Here is a 16,888-nt window from a genome sequence, read left to right as displayed (position 1 = left end):
CTTTGTCTGTAAAAAAAATAAAATAACGCACACATCTCTCGTTCCAAAAAGACCAAACGGAAAAAAAAACGACGCCATTATTCCGAGATGAGGACGACTCTCTCAGTCTCTCTTTGCTAACAAACTGCATGTGTGACAACGAGAATGAGAAGAAAAGCTAGTTTCCACAACACAAACACACTTCCGGGCCCTTTAAGCGAGCTCTCTTTTTCCTGCATAACTTTTGAGACATTGCCATCAAAACACAGCTGTATTCATTCATATTTCATGCCTCCTCTTCGCCTTAACGCTGTTCTTTTTCGATCAAAGCCATGCACAACAGGAAGCTTCCCTACCAGCACTTAAAAAAAGAAGAAGAAGAAAAAATCAACCAGGCCTACTGTACACTACACTACACTGAAAAAAAACTTCACTCAAATACTTGATGGCTGCTTTTTACCGTCACCAAACTGTACCAAAAATATAATCCACTAGTTAAAGTCTGACTCTTTAGGTGATGTATGGAAGTCTTTGTTAGATTTGGCAATGGAGGGGCTTCCATCATGTTTGCTTCCTGCAAGTGATGGAATGGATGAGGAGGCAGGCAGTTGGTATGAAAAGCTCAAGAGTGACACCACGTGGTAGCAAATACAGTAGCCAAATTATTAGATTAAAATAAAGGGGGTTCAGATCTAGTAGTAGTACTTCTTCCAGTTGATTCAAATTCCACTACTAACAACAAGTCCTTCCAAGATGTACAGTAACACCTTCCCCAAGACCTCCCCGACATTTTAAAGGCTCTCTGAAGATGACTTTGCCTTCCACCATCTCCGTAGCCTGCGGGAATGGAGTAGGAGCCACGCTCGGCCGCCATTGATATGCGGCGGGCGCTGGCCCTCCGGGGGAAAATTATCATTCCGTTGGTAACAGGAGCCACAACAAGCACCTGGAAAAATGACTTTATTACGAGGCGCACTTCAATATAACTTTGCGATATGACCCGTTTGAAAGGAGATTATGCAGATGAGAGGAGGACACGTTGATTGACGGACGGGCTAATGTGGCCTGGGTTGGCACGGTGTCTCGAAAGGCGCATAAATCACTAAAATCAAGTCGTAATATTTGATAGGAAAGGGACGTATTTGTTATTATTTGATGTTTGGGTATATTAGTATTTGCTTATTGTCACTATGCAGTTTTGGTGCCTGTCTGTATAATATTTTTAGACGTAAGGAGAAAAAAAATGTTGATTTTATGAATACTATGTCGCAGGTAAAATTGTATTTTTCCATCTTATTATTGGTACTTTAACATGTTTTTTTCTTGGTTTCTGATAAAATAAAATGCTACCTATACTACAGTACATATTTTTCCCCTCTTCCTAGTATTTTATCTGGCTGGTGCGACTTATACTCCGAAAAATACGACTCGTGTTTTCAAACTCCTTAATTTATAAAATTTAATATTATGTCATTTGTTCCCATCTTACTATTGGTACATTAACATGTTTTTTTCTTGGTTTCTGATAAAATAAAAAGCTGTCCTTCCCTAAATGCCACTTAAACTACAATACATATTTTTTTCCTCTTGTGTTTTATCTGGCTAGTGCAACTTATACTCCAGAAAATACAACTTATGTTAAGGAGCAATGTGGTAGGATAAAAGTACCTTGAAAAAACCTAAATGACCTAAATCAAGAAGAAAAAAAAATATTTCTAAAGTCAGCATTACATAGCAAAAACGAATCTTAATCAAAAACGTAGTTTGGAACAAAACCAAAACTCAAACTGTCAAGGTGAAAAAAAAAACCCAAACGCCTAACAGAATTTCCATCGAGCAAGGACACGCAACAATGGGCCATTCTCCACTTCCCGCTCCCTTTGCCATCGCCGCACGCCAGTGGACGTGACCTCGTGGTGGTGGAAACAATGGGGGCGAGCCCGTAACTTTTGGCTCGCCGCCGCCGCCTTCACCACTACACGCTTTGTTGTTATATTTAAGGATGACATGCTCGCCCGCCATTGTCTTGGCGACGATTATTCCCCGCCATCGTCTTTTGGCCCCAGTTGTAGCTCTTTGATGAAAAAGGTCGCTCGCTCAATTGGAAAACAGTCATTAAAATGCACTGGGTAGTATTCACCAGTGTGCTTTGGAAAGGGGGGGCCGGGGGAGGGCATGTGTGTGTGGGGGGGGGGGGGGGGACTCAACTGAGCTGGTTAATCAAAAGTTAATTATATAATTTTCATGCAGATGAGGGGAACATTCAAATGAATCCCAACACTACAATCATTAGAAAAAATAAATAAAGAAAACGGGGGCCTAAAACGCTATAAAATGTTCAGGGACCGGGAGGCTGTAAACAATATGAAGTTTAATTTGAGGTAAACAAAGTGAATATACACCAGAGGGGGTGTGGGGGGCTGGGGGGGGGGGGGGGGGGGGGGGGTCCGGGTTCCTGAAGGGGAAAGTGAGGTTAAATCAAATTTGGAAACACAGATAGCGCCAGGTTTTTTTTTTGTTTTTGTTTGCGTCCTGTCGGTACGTGCGATTAAAAACGAACCTTGAAAAGAATGGCGGGCTTATCTGTAAACAAGAATTAACCTCGCTTACGTGCTCTAAATTGCAATGGTGATACCTTTTCATTCCTTTTTTTTTAATTATTATTAATTAGCTTTAGCAACTCTCGGAAAAGCCGCAACTTTGTCGAAATAAGTTTCTTTGGAATGGAAATTGTCAGGGTTGAATATCAAAGGCGGGTCGAATACGTAACCAAAGAGCGAAACGTATTGTTGGAACGGAACGTGCTTTAATTCCATTGGTTTCTTCTTTTTTTTTCTATTTTTCGGTCCCCTCCGCGACGTTCACCTTTTCCCAATGGCGCCGCTAGTTGATTGGTGTGCATTACGACAAGGCGAGTGCCTCATAAATGGCGGCCCCCTCGCGTACGGGGCGATTAGCGCGGGGGCTCCGTCTGTAGGGGTTTTGCCGCCAAATGAGTTCTTTTTAAAAAACGCGTGCCCCCGCTGATACGTTTTCTATCCTGGTATGAAAATTCTACATTTTTTTTCTTTAATGAAGCCCGACAATTTGCTCGATGGGGACGAGGGTTGAGGGGAAAGGGGGGGATTCGGGAGTATCCGCCGCAAGTTACGCTGCATTTCTAAAAAAAAGATGGATGGATAGTTCAAACCTAGTATTTTACGATGAAATTACAGAAAAAGAATTAATTTAGGGAAGTGAGTTCAAGTGGTTTGGTACAGTCCTCGACTGCCATCCGGTGGTTTCTATGAGCAAATATGAGCTTTAACGGACGCTATATTTTAACATATAATTTGACTAAGTCAGTGTCTTTGAGTGAATACGTCATTTTATGACCGATTACTAATTTATACTTTTTTTGTTTGTGGCTACGGCGAATACGATGATAGAATATCGCAATTTTATTTTATGTTGTTATCATGTGAGGCACATCAGAATAAAGTTGTTAGTAAAGAAAGAAAATCAAGTTATTATAGTCCTAATTGATCAAAAAAAGCACCTGATTTTGGTCAAATAATATGAATGTACTCCAAAAGTTGTATTGTTATGAGAAAAGTCATACCTTTATCGGATTATAGGGTTGAATTACAAATCTGCAAGATAAGTGAGAAGAAAAAATGTTTTTAGCAAACTTGAATTGAGACCATTAACAACAAAAACATTGATATTCCTTAAATCAGCTTTAACATGAAAATGCTAATAAACAAAGGAAACTACGACTATTTCTAAATCCTTTTCTGACAATCAGGAACTTTTCTAACAGATGCCATTAAATCAAGGTGATGTTAAGGTTAAATTTCACCCCTGGTAAATTTTATATTTTGGTAAATTACCCTATTTTTTTGCATATTTTTTTCCCCATTCCCACATGCATGTTTTAACTTTGTCCCAAAGATCAGCTGGTGTCAATGACAATGGAATTTGTCCAAGTGTAACACGTGAAGTGATGTCATTGATTTGTGATAAATTGTCTTAATCAGCAGCCGCCGTCACGCTTTCGTCATGCTTGTCGGTCGCGGCTGCTTGACAAAAAAAAAAAAAAAGCAAAACAAAAGCAATTTTGTCCACTTAAGGTGGTGTCAAAGGTGCACCCCCCACCCCCAAACCCCTCCAGCCCTCCCCACCGACCCTTTCTTTTATTACAAACTCTGAACTGGGCTAGTGACAGCCTGGCTCGCCTCAAATTGAATAAGTAAGTTGATGAGGTCTCAAAAAATGAGTTTATTACAATTTCACATGGATTTGAATGAGACAGACATGCCTATCAATGACATTGCGGCAATAAATGGCGGGGGCCTTCCTCGGGGGAATCCGCCGCTGCTGTAGATAATCATGTAAATTGTCTTTTCCCCCCTTTTTTCATTTATAAGAGAACCTTTTCTTTCGCTCAAAATGATGGGAATCATCATCCATCTGCAGAGATTGGAACGAGATCTCTTTAATATTTCATTTAATTTGTTATAAGCACTTCAAACGGGACATATTTGGAAAAGCGTCCGTCAATGTCGGCGGAATGGGGAGGGGGGTTAAAAAAAGCCATGCATATATTTAACGGAGCCCAAAAAAAAAAGAGACGGGGAAAAATGACATTTAAAAAAACAAGGTAATTGAGCATTTTGTATATTGTCGCAGCTGCTCGTGGAGCACGCCGCCGCAGCTCGGCTGCGGCGTACATTAATATTGCACAATTGAGGGAGACATCCGCCATCAATTATGGATAATAAACACTTACTACATTGTATGGTCGACGTCTCTCATGGGTTTGGGCACTCGCCTCTTCGGGAAGAGACACCACGCCCCCTGTACCCATCATCTAAGTGGAAGGAAGATGAGGGGGGGAGACGGTTCAAAAAACGGAATGTGGACTTGACAAAAAAAGAGGAATAAAATGACATATAAGTTGTTGTTTTTAAGGCAAACACTTTCAAAGAATGATTAGAGGACGGTTGAGGATGAGCCAAAATGGCACACAGGGGAAAGTCTCATTTTAGGATGCAGTATTTGGTAAATATTAAAAGAGAAAGGGCGTATAAGAGGATGGAATTTTGAAAATAAAAACTAATTTACCAAATAAAATTGAATTCATTGTATAAATGGACATTTTTGGGGGGAAAACTCAAAGAAAAATGTAAGAGTATCGACTTAAAATCAAGGTAAGAGTCACGCTATTGCCTGACAACAAATTGAAGTCAATAGAATAGCTGTCCTTTGTGGTTGCTAGGATAAACAATATGAAAAATGAACATATTTAAACTGTGAAAACACAAAATATGAGAATAATGTATATTATAAAATAGTATGTATCATTTAAATCCAAAGATATTTATTAAAAAAACCTTCTGGCTCTATGAAAAATTGTTAACCCCCCCAAAAATGAGTTGTTTATCCTTCCAAGGTTTGCAAGGGTGCCGGACCCTACTCCAACCAACAATGGGCACCTTGATTTGAATAACAGCCCATCTCATGGTAAATGATAACCACCAAAACTAAATATAAAACACTTTTTTAAAACAAAAATCAATACAAAAACTTAAAAAAACTCACCCTAATGGTGGCCTCCAGCTCCCCCACACTTCTCTTCCCACCGGGCAACCATCCATACGACCAATGCTGGGCTACAGTCACCTGAAGCAGCAGAACCAAGACCAACACGTTCACCGCCACTTTACGGCTGGACTCCATCTGCAAGTTTTAGAAAAACATCCTCATCAACACAGAACTCTCGGAAAGCAACCCCCCAGATTGCCACTTACCTCTATCCAGGCCTAGTTAGCGTATGTTGCGTCGATGAAAAAGCATTTTCTTTATAGGTGTCAGGATTCTAATCCCCTCTTTGCAGGTGTGACACATTCACACACTAATGGTACACCCGACGCCACTAATGGAGGTTCCTAAGTGCACCAGAACTTTCGGTTTGGTCGCCTTGAGGATTCAAATGTCATGAGACCTCACCCGCATTATATTTGTGTTCACCTGTTTGGGAGCAGGACAAACATTGTAGACATTTTTTCTCCTATGTATTATTTATTTGAATCAAATTTGTACATGACTCCAAAAAAAAGGCAGAAAGTTCCATGGAAACAACTTTTGGAGTAGCTTACAAGGCCTCAAAGAACTAGAACGCTTAGTATATTGAATTTAGATAAAGCTTAGTGAGGAACACGACACATAAAATGACTTCTAACGCGATGGTTATAAAGTTATTCCTGGCTTAGTACACTTTAAAATGTAAGCAGGTGTTTTGCCAATGTAAAAATAGACTTTTTTTTGCGGAAATGTGAAGTTTTATCCCTGTTTGGTTATGTGCAAAAAACTAATCGAGAAATGTTGATTATTTTTACTACCGTTTTTTTTTTTACATCTTTTTCGTTATTTTTTGTGTCTAAAAATTTGCTTCCGGGGAATAAAAGGTGGGCAGTTAAATGGTTTTGGTGCAAAAAAAGTCTGACATTTGTGTCAAGCTTGTGAAAAATAAATTAAGCAAAAAAACTAAAGTGTTTTTTCAACTTTTCTTCAGTGTACATACAACAAAACCACTTAGCGTTGTCAAAATGTGTGGAAAAATGCCATTGAGCAATTTCCTTGAAGCGAAAACCCTTATTTGTCCGTTATCAAGCACATCAGTCATAATAGTCGTTTAATTATTCACCAAAAACATCCTACACGCGACACGGTTACTTAACTATTAAACCGCTGATTTAAAAGCAGTAAAACTCCCAAACGTCTACCGCTCGTCGTTAAAAACTAAACAGCGTGTCACTTGGTGACAAATATTTCACGATTAGAAGTGTTTTTCTCGGCTTCTAATCAAACATGCATGGCGCAGAAATGACAAACGTGGTTAAAAAAAAGGGAAGGAAACATGATACTTGGCAGCCAAAGGGGGGGAAAAACAGTTGAGTGACATGTTTGCCTTAGAGTGATTGGACATTATTTTCAATATGGGTTAATGGCATTTTGCAATGTCGGGAATCCGAGCACTAAGTAACATGGCCACGGGCAAAAGGAGAAAGTTGGCCGCGTTGAATCAAACCACAACAGACAGCGGCTTTTAACTTATTCATATCAATTCCAGTGAAGACTTTTACTAAACCAAAAAGATTGTTTGAAAGACAAGGTCCTTAAATGACACGTTGGAATTGTTAAGCTACAAAACAGCGTGCGGAAATAGAAACGAGAACGTGAAGGAAAGGCATTGTGGTAAATAAGAGAAGGTAAAGCGGGAATTGAATGCGGTTAGATGTTGATGCCAGAATTTTAGGTCGCAAGTCAGTCATTTAAACACTACAAAGCGAATCTTAACGGATTACAATTCTTGTGAAAAAAATTTCATCAACTTTTTACACCGTTTTCAAAATCCTGGACATTTCGCCAACATTTTCAATTTGGTGCTTTGAGATAAGAGCAAATATTTTCAAGTCGGGTCCGGCATCACTTTAAGTCATCCTTACTCTAAATATTTTCAAGTAAAATCTCATCCTAAGACTTCCACAAAAACCGATATGTTTACCTATTTTACAGTATGATACAAAATGTAAACCCTTATAAAAAATGTACATTCAACGACTCAAGAAAGAAAGCTAATTTGCATAAGATAAGATAAGATTTGCTAAGCGGGCGAGAGAATGAGCGTGTTATTTAAAGTTGGCGTAGTCGGAAAAGATGTCGACAAAATCCTGCACCACTCGGTAACAGAAGTCATACTGCTCCTGGAAAACAAAGCCAATGGAAAAATAAACAGCGCATTAAAAACCAGCGGCGTTAACATGCGCGCGGCGCCCACTTTGTTGTTTTTGTCTTATTGGCAAACATTACCACGGTTTGCACCATATGCGGCCGCTGCATGCGTAAACTCTTGACGGTTTGGAAGACGTCCAAGAGACCCTCGGCCTTCACGCGTTCCAGAATGTTGCTGAGGGCGATGAAGGTGCCCGTTCGCCCCGCGCCGGCGCTAAAAACGGGGCGAGATGGGGAAGCGTGTCACGATTGGCGACGATAAAATCGAGATGAGATAATATCTTTGTCATTTTCCAGAACTGGGGGATTTGGGAATGAAAATTCTTGAAAATTCATCTTTGATTTTCTGTTACATGCGAAATGCCAATAATAAACTATTGAAATGAGCTTATATGATGTGTCAAAGTGGTGGCCCAGGGGCCAAATCTGGCCCGCCATATCATTTTGTGTGGCCCGGGGAAAGTAAATCATGAGTGCTGACTTTCTGTTTTAGGATCAAATTAAAATGAAGAGTATAGATGTATATTAAATGTCCTGATTTTCCCCCTTTTATATCAATAATTGTCATTTTATAATCAATTTCTGTGTTTTTAGTTCAAAAATAATTTTGTAACATCTAAAAATATATATAAAAGCTCAAATAAAAATTGTTTTAGATTTATAATAAATGGAATATTCATGGCTTTTAATCCAGTTCTTTTAATCCATTTATATATAAAAAAAATCAAAATATTATATCTAAAATGGTCCGGCCCACGTGAAATCAAGTTGACGTTAAAACAATGAATTCATGTTACAGGGTTCAAGGTGCGCTTGGAGAACAGGCGCGTCCATTTCTGTTTTAAGCAGCCACTTAAGTGACCAAATATGCTTTCTCATCCTTGAACATGTATGCCTTTCCCACAATTTGAACGCACGAGTCGACGAGGGAAAAGATGACCTCTGAGTGGGCTAATGGTGCTAATAATCCGCCATCCTCCTCCTCCATCCTCCACTTAAAGCGCGGCTAATCCGAACGCCAACACTAATCAGCGTGGAAGCCGAGTGTCGGACTGAGCTCGTGTTTACTCGCGACGGTGGGACAGAGGCGTCGACGGCGAGGGATCGAGCCGCCGCCGCCGCGTTGATGTGCAATTTGGACCGGCGCGGCAGGCGCCGGGGGATCGCCGAGGGTTAGCCCGGCTCCCGGGAGGCCTCGTCAAGAGGGGGGCGTCGGCTTTAAAAAGCCCCTCTTAGACGAGCGGTGATGAAGGCAGAGAGCCGAGTGATGACACCATTTCCTGTCGTTAGCTCATTTTATCAGATTAATCATAGTGGGGAGTCGGAGGATATTTCGCTTTGAGAGCTTTTAATTGACTACGAATGGGTGGATTGGATCCATCCCACCGGACCGCCGTCACTTTAGAATCACTTCACCTGAAGCTAGGTTCTGATCAAAGCATTTGCCGAGAAGTCTTTATAAAAGATCAGATAAGCGGTTTAGGTAGAAGAACGCCGGCTCCACCGAGGCAACGCGGGGACGTTCTTGTAACAGTCGTTCCATAAAGGGATAATAGATGGTTTGGAAAGAAAGAGATCTCGAAAAAACGCCCACAGACGACGTCTCACCTGCAGTGCACGACGATGGGACGGTTTCCAGATTGCTGTTGCTGCCTCTGCACCGACGCCACGATGTCAATCATCCCGCGACCTTCCGCCGGTATTCCGATCTCTGGCCATCCGTGGAAGTGGAAATGGCGGACGTGTTGAGATCTGTTCTCCTGTTGAGACAATTTGAGTGTAAAAAGCAAGTTAAACTGTCTACTGTTGATTCAATGCCATAATAAAAAAGGGAGAAATAAAGTGAAGGCCAAATCTAAACTCTGATACACATTATCAATTGCATCCAAAATAGAGTTTCACTGTACCACAAAGCTTATTATGCCATGTCTCAGTACAAAACAACACATTTAAGAGGCACGATGTCACAGTCAAAAGTGTTAATTGTGACTACAACAAAGCATGTTGAGAAATGCCGCCTCCTCCGATTTTCTAACATGTCACCGTATCTTTTCAATGGCTCCGTGTGGCAACTTGGCAAAACCTGCAAATCCCCAAGCCATAGCCTGCAACCAAAAATCTAGCCTCCATCTAAATTTGGGCTGTACCAAACTATTCCGCAAAAGTATCTTACAAAATGGTGCAAAAAGAAAATCAAAGTTTGGATTGAGGATTTCAGGATTTTTTTGTAGTACTTATTTCGAATTATGCGCAGTGCATTCAAAATGAAATCCTGAAATTATGTTTAACCCAGTTACTTTTCAAGAAATGTTCATCCTATGACTTTGGGGGTGCTTTGAGTTTGGGCCTTTGTGGGATTTATTTTGACACCCTGGATTTAAAGGCCGTAACACATGTTTTCGGAATGTAGGAGTAAATGTAAGCATGAATGTCACATTCAAATATGCTTCCATCAATGTACGCCATATCAACGTAAGCCTTTCATTCAGTAACAAAGGACAAAATAAAAAGACTTATTGATGCATTTGACTAAAAACTAGCACATACTTGTCTGCAAGTGAGCAGCAAATCTTTAAGGGTGAAGGTTTCCCCTCTCGAATCCCCACTCATTTCCACCGTGTAATCTCCAAATGTCACACTGCCCTCTGACGGCCAATACTGGAAGCACTTTTCCTATTTGGAAAATATCAGAAACGACGAGGATGAGAAAAAGCAGACATAAAATGGGGCGAAAGAATAAGCTATCAAGAAAAAAACGACGCAGCGTGCTTCACCTGCTCCCTCTCCTTTAGTTCAGTGAGCATAACGATTGAGTGGCACCTCCACTCCCACACCATCCTCCAGAAGTCCTCCGCCGTATGAGACAGGGGGGCCTGGGTTGCGATGAAATAGTCCTTCTGCCGGTAGCCCTGGAGGGAACAGTACAACACTCGAGGAATGATGTTTTGCATGCTTCCACAAGGAAACTGTCAGCTTTATATTTATACTTCTATGGGAAAATCTATAGCGGAGGTCGCCGTGGCGGCGTGGCGGAGGGGGGGTGCTTACGTCAATAAAAGAAGCATTGATGTAGTCGGTGAACTCTTGCCCTCTTTTCACTGAAAGTATGACTCGGTTGAAATCATCTGTGCCAGGGAAGAAGGAGAACTTTTTCAAGCCAATAAAAGTAGGAAGGAGAAGAAAAGTGTCACTTGGGTGCAGAAAACAAAGAGAAATGATTCGGCTTCTTAGATATGTATTTTTGCGGCCTCTTTTCGCAATTCTGGTTTATTATAGAGTGATGTTGACCTTTGACATTTGGGAAAATGGGCCTACGCGTGGAAAATAGTGAGAGGCGGTGAACAGAGTGATTGTTAATGGAAATGTTTCCTTCACAATTTTGAAGTTGTTGTTGGCTAGACTTATTCGATTTGGATGAGAAATTTCATTTAAAAAAAATATTTTAAGAGAGTACTGTTGCTACACCATAGGTGTGAAAGTGGCGGCCCGAGGGCCAGATCTAGCCCGTCGCATCATTTTGTGTGGCCCGGGAAAGTAAATGATGAGTGCTGACTTTCTGTTTTAGGATCAAATTAAAATGAAGAGTATAGATGTATATTACATTTCCTGATTTCCCCCTTTTAAATCAATAACTGTCATTTTTTTATCCATTTTTTTTTATCATCGATACAGATCAGCCATCAATTTGATGGGATTGAGATGTGATGTATTATGAAGGTGTGGGGAAGGGTAGAATCAAAGTACTCCTTACACGGGATGATCTGAAGTACGCGGTTCTTCTTCATGTTGGCTGGGAGGTTCCCCGTTCTCATGTTTTCCTTCATTATGCGAACATTTGTCAGCTTCTGATAAGCGGGACGACAAGAGAAGAGAGTGAGGAGATCAGCAGCATTCCATAAACATTCATGTGAATTTTTGCAAACAAATATAGTTCATATCGATCAGAATAAGAGAAGAACCAAGGTGTCAAATCACTGTCTTACAATTAGAGACTATTATCAATGGACAATTAGTCATCCATGTATTTTAAAGTGACTAAATATGGCAAAAAAGTATTTTGTTTGTTAGCCTTTCTCCTGTTTTTCAACAAGACGAATCTTAAAACTTTCTTCATCTATAATTACTACATCTTCTGTTACATAGTTGGGGTTAATAACACAATTAATTAAAGTTTAAATGCCTCTTTTTGGATTATTGCGTGAAAGCGTACCTAATGTTGTGACCCTGGAGTGTGCTTGAAAAGTGCTAAAACATTTATAGCTTCAACTAAACAATAACAAAAACAAAGTTGTAATCAGGAGAGAAGGAGGAGGGGTTGAGGGGGGGTTCTGAGGTATAGAGCTGTGAGTAAAACATGAAAAGCTCCCACCCAGCTCCCGTTAATTCTGCATGGCAGATGGAGGCGCCTTATAAAGTGTTGTTATTAATGTCACTGCCGCTCAGAGCGCCACCTTGGGCCAGATCTCGGGGAAAATAGCGCCATGTTGGGACAATTCATTACCGAAACGCTTCCATCCCTCTCTCTCTACGTCTATGCATACCCTGAACTCCTCCTCCAGGCCCAGTCTGTCGTGGGGGGCCCTGGTGTTGTGAAGCCCATGCAGATGTCCCTCCAGAGAACACACGTCCAGCTCGGTGTCTCCATACAGGTAGTATTCCAAAAGAGCCTGATAGATGAAGGAGTACTGCATCTGTCAGGGAGTACAAAGGCAGTCAGTAGTAGAGATTGAGCTTGTTGTTGTTTTTTTGTTTTGTTTTTTTTCCCCTGGATCGACTTCTTCCAGTATCACTGACAGTTTGTTTCGCAGCCTTTTGCAGTTTGTCTGCTTTGCTGCAACAACAACTGAGCTCGGCTGTCAGTTTGTGGGGCGCGGCGGGTCAGTCGGGGTCAAAGCTTACATCGGTCTGGATGAGTTGACAGCGCTGTTCTCGGATTCTGCTCACAAAGCCAAAGACATCCACTCTCTGCTCCATGTGCATCATGTCGATCATGCTGTCAATGACAATGAATGTACCCGTTCGGCCCACGCCGGCACTGCAACACACAAAAACACAGCATGGACAGACTTGTCAGAGAACTTAGGATGGGTGGAAAAAAACAACAACTGTGCAAAGTTCTTGGGTCATCACTAGATTTTGTATGGATTGTTCAGCTTCCTGATGGCGTAGGGCAGGGGTTGGGAACCTTTTGTGATGAAGAAAGGCACAAACAATTCATATTTTCTAATGTTATTCCTTGGGATCTACACTCAAGTCAAAATACATACTTTTTTTGTAATTTCACCACTTTTAAAGTGGAAAGAACGGAATACTTTTGACAAGATTCTTATGCATTCGCTAATCAATGAGAGTATGCATTCCAGAACAGTCTAATGCATTGGTAGAGGAACCTAAAAATGCCTTTAAATTAACAGTAAATTACCTGGACATGCCTAAAAATCAGCAGGGATTGACAAAGGAACGAGAAGCATCCTGGTAGATGCTCATCGTTCAGTGCCATTGACGGCAATAGAAATATCTTCTCTCAAATTAACAACACGCTCCTGTAAAACGGCCTGTTTTGCAACCATTGCCTTAAATAAAATGCAATTTATTTGTGTAGCATAGTACTTAATACATTAGACTGGCTAAATAATAGGGTGAGTTTTAATCTAGGAGGTGCAAAACATCAGCACCGGCTCTGAAAATGTCACTCTTCACTAAAAAAAAAGGACAAAAGTGTCACCAAAATCTCTGGAGTTGAAGTTTTTAAAACTGCCAAGTGCTTTAACAAGCTCCCTATTTTATTCCACTTCCTGTAAAATGTATACAATCCAGATGCCCGACTATTTTCATCCATGTAATAGATATCGTTACGTTGCCACACTGGATGGCGATCGGCCATGTGCACGTATTAAAGTAAGTCGTGGCAATACAATAGATTTATAAGGTTCATTTCAGCAGATGGGTGCCGGCGCCCCCAGCGTTCGCGAACAACGCCGAGCACCTGTTGCGCCAGTTGGCTCACGCAAAAAAAATATATTCCACGTACGCATAGAACAGGCAGGAAAAATTCCATGTTACATTATAATAAAAACACTTTGAATGATCCCTGGTGGACTCCAATGCGTACTTATTTCTGTATTGTGTAAAAGTACTTTTATAATTGCAACAATCTGGCACTTTTTAACGACTTTACAAAAGCAGATGACGCAAGAGTGGAAAGAAAGGTCCTGATGGTGTTATGGTTACCTGCAGTGCACCACAATGGGTCCAGCGTAGGACGGGTTGACAGCCTTGACCTTCTTGAGGAATTTCAGCATGCCGATGGGCGAGAACGGCACCCCGAAGTCCGGCCAGCTGGTGAAGTGGAGCTGAGTGACCAGACACGGGGCTCGGGCCCGGGGACCCTCGCTACCCTGCTGCCAAGCACAGACGGGTCCGGTTGATACGCGCAAATGACTAATTTTTGACCAGGCGCGAAAGTGGATGACTTTGGGGAGCGCGTCTGCTTTGTTCTATTAGTCTTTTTCGCTTACAGCAGGGGTGTCAGACCCGTGGCGTCCGATCCGTTAAGACAAACAGATCGGTCGCCGAAATGTGTAAAATACATGTGTCAAAGTGAAGGCCCGGGGGCCAAATCTGACCCGCGCATCATTTTGTGTGGCCCGGGAAAGTAAATGATGAGTGCTGACTTTCTGTTTTAGGATCAAATTAAAATGTATAGTATAGATGTATATTAAATTTCGTGATTTTCCCCCTTTTAAATCAATAATTGTCATTTTTAATCCATTTTGTCTGCGTGAAATTGAAAAATGTATTTAAAAAAAGCTAAAATAAACATTGTTTTAGATCTAAAAAAAACTGAATATTCAGGGTTTTAATCCAGTTCTTTTAATCCATTTATTAAATTAAAATATCTAAATATTTAGAGAATCTGACACCCTTGGTGTAAACAAAGTGAACAGCATCTGCGGCAAACTACTAAAACGAACAAGGAAAGTGATTCTGCGAGTACATTAAACGTATTGGTGTATTAATATTAGTTTTTAATCTTGCATGCAACCTCTTTTAATAACCTATATTGTTTTTCAGCGGCCATTTTTCTCATTCGTTCTATTTTCTATCCTATTAACGTGTACTAAACTGCTTGAAAGCCCCTTCAGGGAACATGACTTTTTACGTCTTCTCCATGCAGCTTTATTAGATGCTTAATTTTTAATAAGAGATTGCGATTAACATGATGTATTTTTAATGTCATTTGATAACTACACTTGGCTCCAAATATGAAACAATTTTACGCTGTGCCTAATTAGAAACAATGCTCCCCTTAAAAGAATAGCGCAGAAGGCATGCTGCAGTGTAATCAAATTTTACTGGCGTGCTCTGGAAATCCATACATGGCACATTTTAATAAAGCAACCATTTTTTCCAGAGATTTAATGAAAGCAAATGATGTGCGGGTGTGCATGGACTTACATATTGAATGCAGAATTTGCGAACGGTGTAATCCACCAGAACGGTGACGTCCTCCATAGCCACCTTCATGTTACCGTACATCCAGCAGCCTTTTTCAGGCCAATATTGGAAGCACTTGTCCTGAGAATACCATAATTAGGAGGAGAAAAAAAGAGTCAGATCTATGAGTTCACCCCATGCAAAACACAGGATTCAAAGGCATTTGACTTTGTGCGTCCCTGTCAGTCAATAAGTTCTGCACGAGCTGAGCTTCGACTCATTAACGAGTCTTTCGGACTAATTATCATGAAATCTCTGCGGGTCTTATCAACAATTATTGCATCATTGATCCCTGACGTTTCTTCTCCTCCTCCTCCTTCTCCTCCTCCTCCTCATGTGGAATCCAACCTGCCCGTAAGCTCACAATTGATCATCTCTTTTGAGGCTCAGCTCAAGCAAAAGTTATCTACTGGGTGACAATGTGATTGGATAGTCATTTGGGAATGAAGGCGGTCATGTATATTGTAAATTTGGAGCATGGAAACTACATAATGGAAGGTTTTCGAGTGGTGGGGCTATTGACTGTACGTGGTTGAATGTGAGTGTACTACATTAAACTCATTGTTGTATTTTTTAGATGGAGTGATTGTCAAACCTCTTTTCTTTCTTTCAGGTTGGTCAGCATGACTATTGTTGTCGTCTTTTGCTCCCAAATCATCCGCCAGAAATCGGCAACAGTCTCCATTTTTGGACCTCAAGTATTAAAAGAACAAAATAAAAATATGTTAGTTGAATTGATGAGGCAAATGGACTAAAATTGATCAGATATTAGAATTTGTATTTAGTTCCTTTCAATGGGACATGTTGATATGAGATACGCATAAAGTATTATACTGTAATGCAAAGTATTTAGATTTATACAATGTACAATTTATTTTTATAAAATATAGTTGATTGTACTTCTTTTTTCCACCTGGATAAGAACTTTGAGAACAGATATTTTATAACCAAAAGTAGTGCAAGAACTGTATATAAAAAATATTGCAATACTAACAGGCTAGAGTCTTCCATGTACAAAAGCTAAGTCTCCACTCATATTTCTATTGATTTGAAACAAAGTGATACAAATATTCAACTTTTTTCTCTTTCTTAACATTAATTAATTAATATAAGTTATAAGTACCCCTTTTCCTTGTGCTGGAGTAATGGCAATTCATACAAATCAAGAGAGTGATACAATTTAGGGCCAATAAAAATGGTGATCTTTTGACTTTAAATGGATTTCATTTTGATTTACCTTGAGCAGCAATGAACTTCATCTTTTGCTTAAAACCCTGCACGAAAAAAATCACACTATTAGTACCCAAACCCAAACAAGCCAAAACTGATAATCAATCCTGACTCACTCACATCTATATAAGATGCATTGATGTAGTCCGAACACACATGTCCAACGGGGTTCAACACCACTCTGGAATGGTCATCTAAAAAAAAAAAACAGAGAAAGGGGAAAAAATAAATCTTATTTCAATAAAGTCAAACTCGTCTTTGGGTTAGGGGGCTCACTGACATGGTAAAATGTTGGGGTATCTGTTTTTGTCTCTGTTGTGCTCCTTGCTGGCCTCCTCAAAGGACCCGTGGTGGTAGTAACACGGCAGTGACTATAACGAGAAAACCTCATGAGGAGAAAAAAAAA

General features: G+C 40.5%; 2 protein-coding genes across 6 annotated transcripts in view; both read right to left on the bottom strand.

Moving 5' to 3' along the window:
• Nucleotides 1-4,290: 4,290 nt before the first annotated feature.
• Nucleotides 4,291-7,337, bottom strand: gnrh3 (gonadotropin-releasing hormone 3). The gene is made up of 4 exons (XM_077730361.1): nucleotides 5,772-7,337; nucleotides 5,563-5,700; nucleotides 4,751-4,831; nucleotides 4,291-4,431 (listed from the first exon to the last, which is right to left on the bottom strand). Exons 2-4 carry the CDS (start codon nucleotides 5,698-5,700, stop codon nucleotides 4,378-4,380), a joined length of 273 nt encoding a protein of 90 aa, XP_077586487.1. The 5' UTR covers nucleotides 5,772-7,337; the 3' UTR covers nucleotides 4,291-4,377.
• A 137-nt stretch (nucleotides 7,338-7,474) lies between these two features.
• Nucleotides 7,475-16,888, bottom strand: part of LOC144205239 (receptor-type tyrosine-protein phosphatase epsilon-like) — a 32,866-nt gene continuing 23,452 nt past the window's right edge. For 4 of the 5 annotated variants that reach the window (XM_077729459.1, XM_077729460.1, XM_077729457.1 and 1 more), the window contains 15 exons: nucleotides 16,763-16,853; nucleotides 16,603-16,676; nucleotides 16,490-16,526; nucleotides 15,848-15,945; nucleotides 15,214-15,333; nucleotides 13,987-14,156; nucleotides 12,655-12,790; nucleotides 12,297-12,446; nucleotides 11,507-11,600; nucleotides 10,804-10,880; nucleotides 10,530-10,664; nucleotides 10,303-10,428; nucleotides 9,364-9,515; nucleotides 7,834-7,969; nucleotides 7,475-7,727 (listed from right to left, as the gene is read on the bottom strand). In XM_077729459.1, coding sequence (XP_077585585.1) covers nucleotides 7,653-7,727; nucleotides 7,834-7,969; nucleotides 9,364-9,515; nucleotides 10,303-10,428; nucleotides 10,530-10,664; nucleotides 10,804-10,880; nucleotides 11,507-11,600; nucleotides 12,297-12,446; nucleotides 12,655-12,790; nucleotides 13,987-14,156; nucleotides 15,214-15,333; nucleotides 15,848-15,945; nucleotides 16,490-16,526; nucleotides 16,603-16,676; nucleotides 16,763-16,853 — 1,671 coding nt within the window. In that variant the 3' untranslated portion in view covers nucleotides 7,475-7,652. The remainder of the gene's footprint in view (nucleotides 7,728-7,833; nucleotides 7,970-9,363; nucleotides 9,516-10,302; nucleotides 10,429-10,529; nucleotides 10,665-10,803; nucleotides 10,881-11,506; nucleotides 11,601-12,296; nucleotides 12,447-12,654; nucleotides 12,791-13,986; nucleotides 14,157-15,213; nucleotides 15,334-15,847; nucleotides 15,946-16,489; nucleotides 16,527-16,602; nucleotides 16,677-16,762; nucleotides 16,854-16,888) is intronic. The other variant, XM_077729461.1, reaches the window with a different exon arrangement.

Source organism: Stigmatopora nigra, chromosome 12 (genome assembly GCF_051989575.1).
Source record: "Stigmatopora nigra isolate UIUO_SnigA chromosome 12, RoL_Snig_1.1, whole genome shotgun sequence".
Classification (NCBI taxonomy): domain Eukaryota; kingdom Metazoa; phylum Chordata; class Actinopteri; order Syngnathiformes; family Syngnathidae; genus Stigmatopora; species Stigmatopora nigra.
This window is presented reverse-complemented; position numbering and strand designations above follow the sequence as displayed.

Bases quoted from the DNA above. Each gene is read 5' to 3' on its own strand.
- gnrh3 (XM_077730361.1), bottom strand. From the start codon at position 5,700: ATGGAGTCCAGCCGTAAAGTGGCGGTGAACGTGTTGGTCTTGGTTCTG. The intron at 4,832-5,562 runs GTGAGTTTTTTT...CCTTCCACTTAG, and splicing joins AGCTGGAGGCCACCATTAGG to ATGATGGGTACAGGGGGCGT. The intron at 4,432-4,750 runs GTAAGTGTTTAT...CAATCTCTGCAG, and splicing joins GACGTCGACCATACAATGTA to ATGGATGATGATTCCCATCA.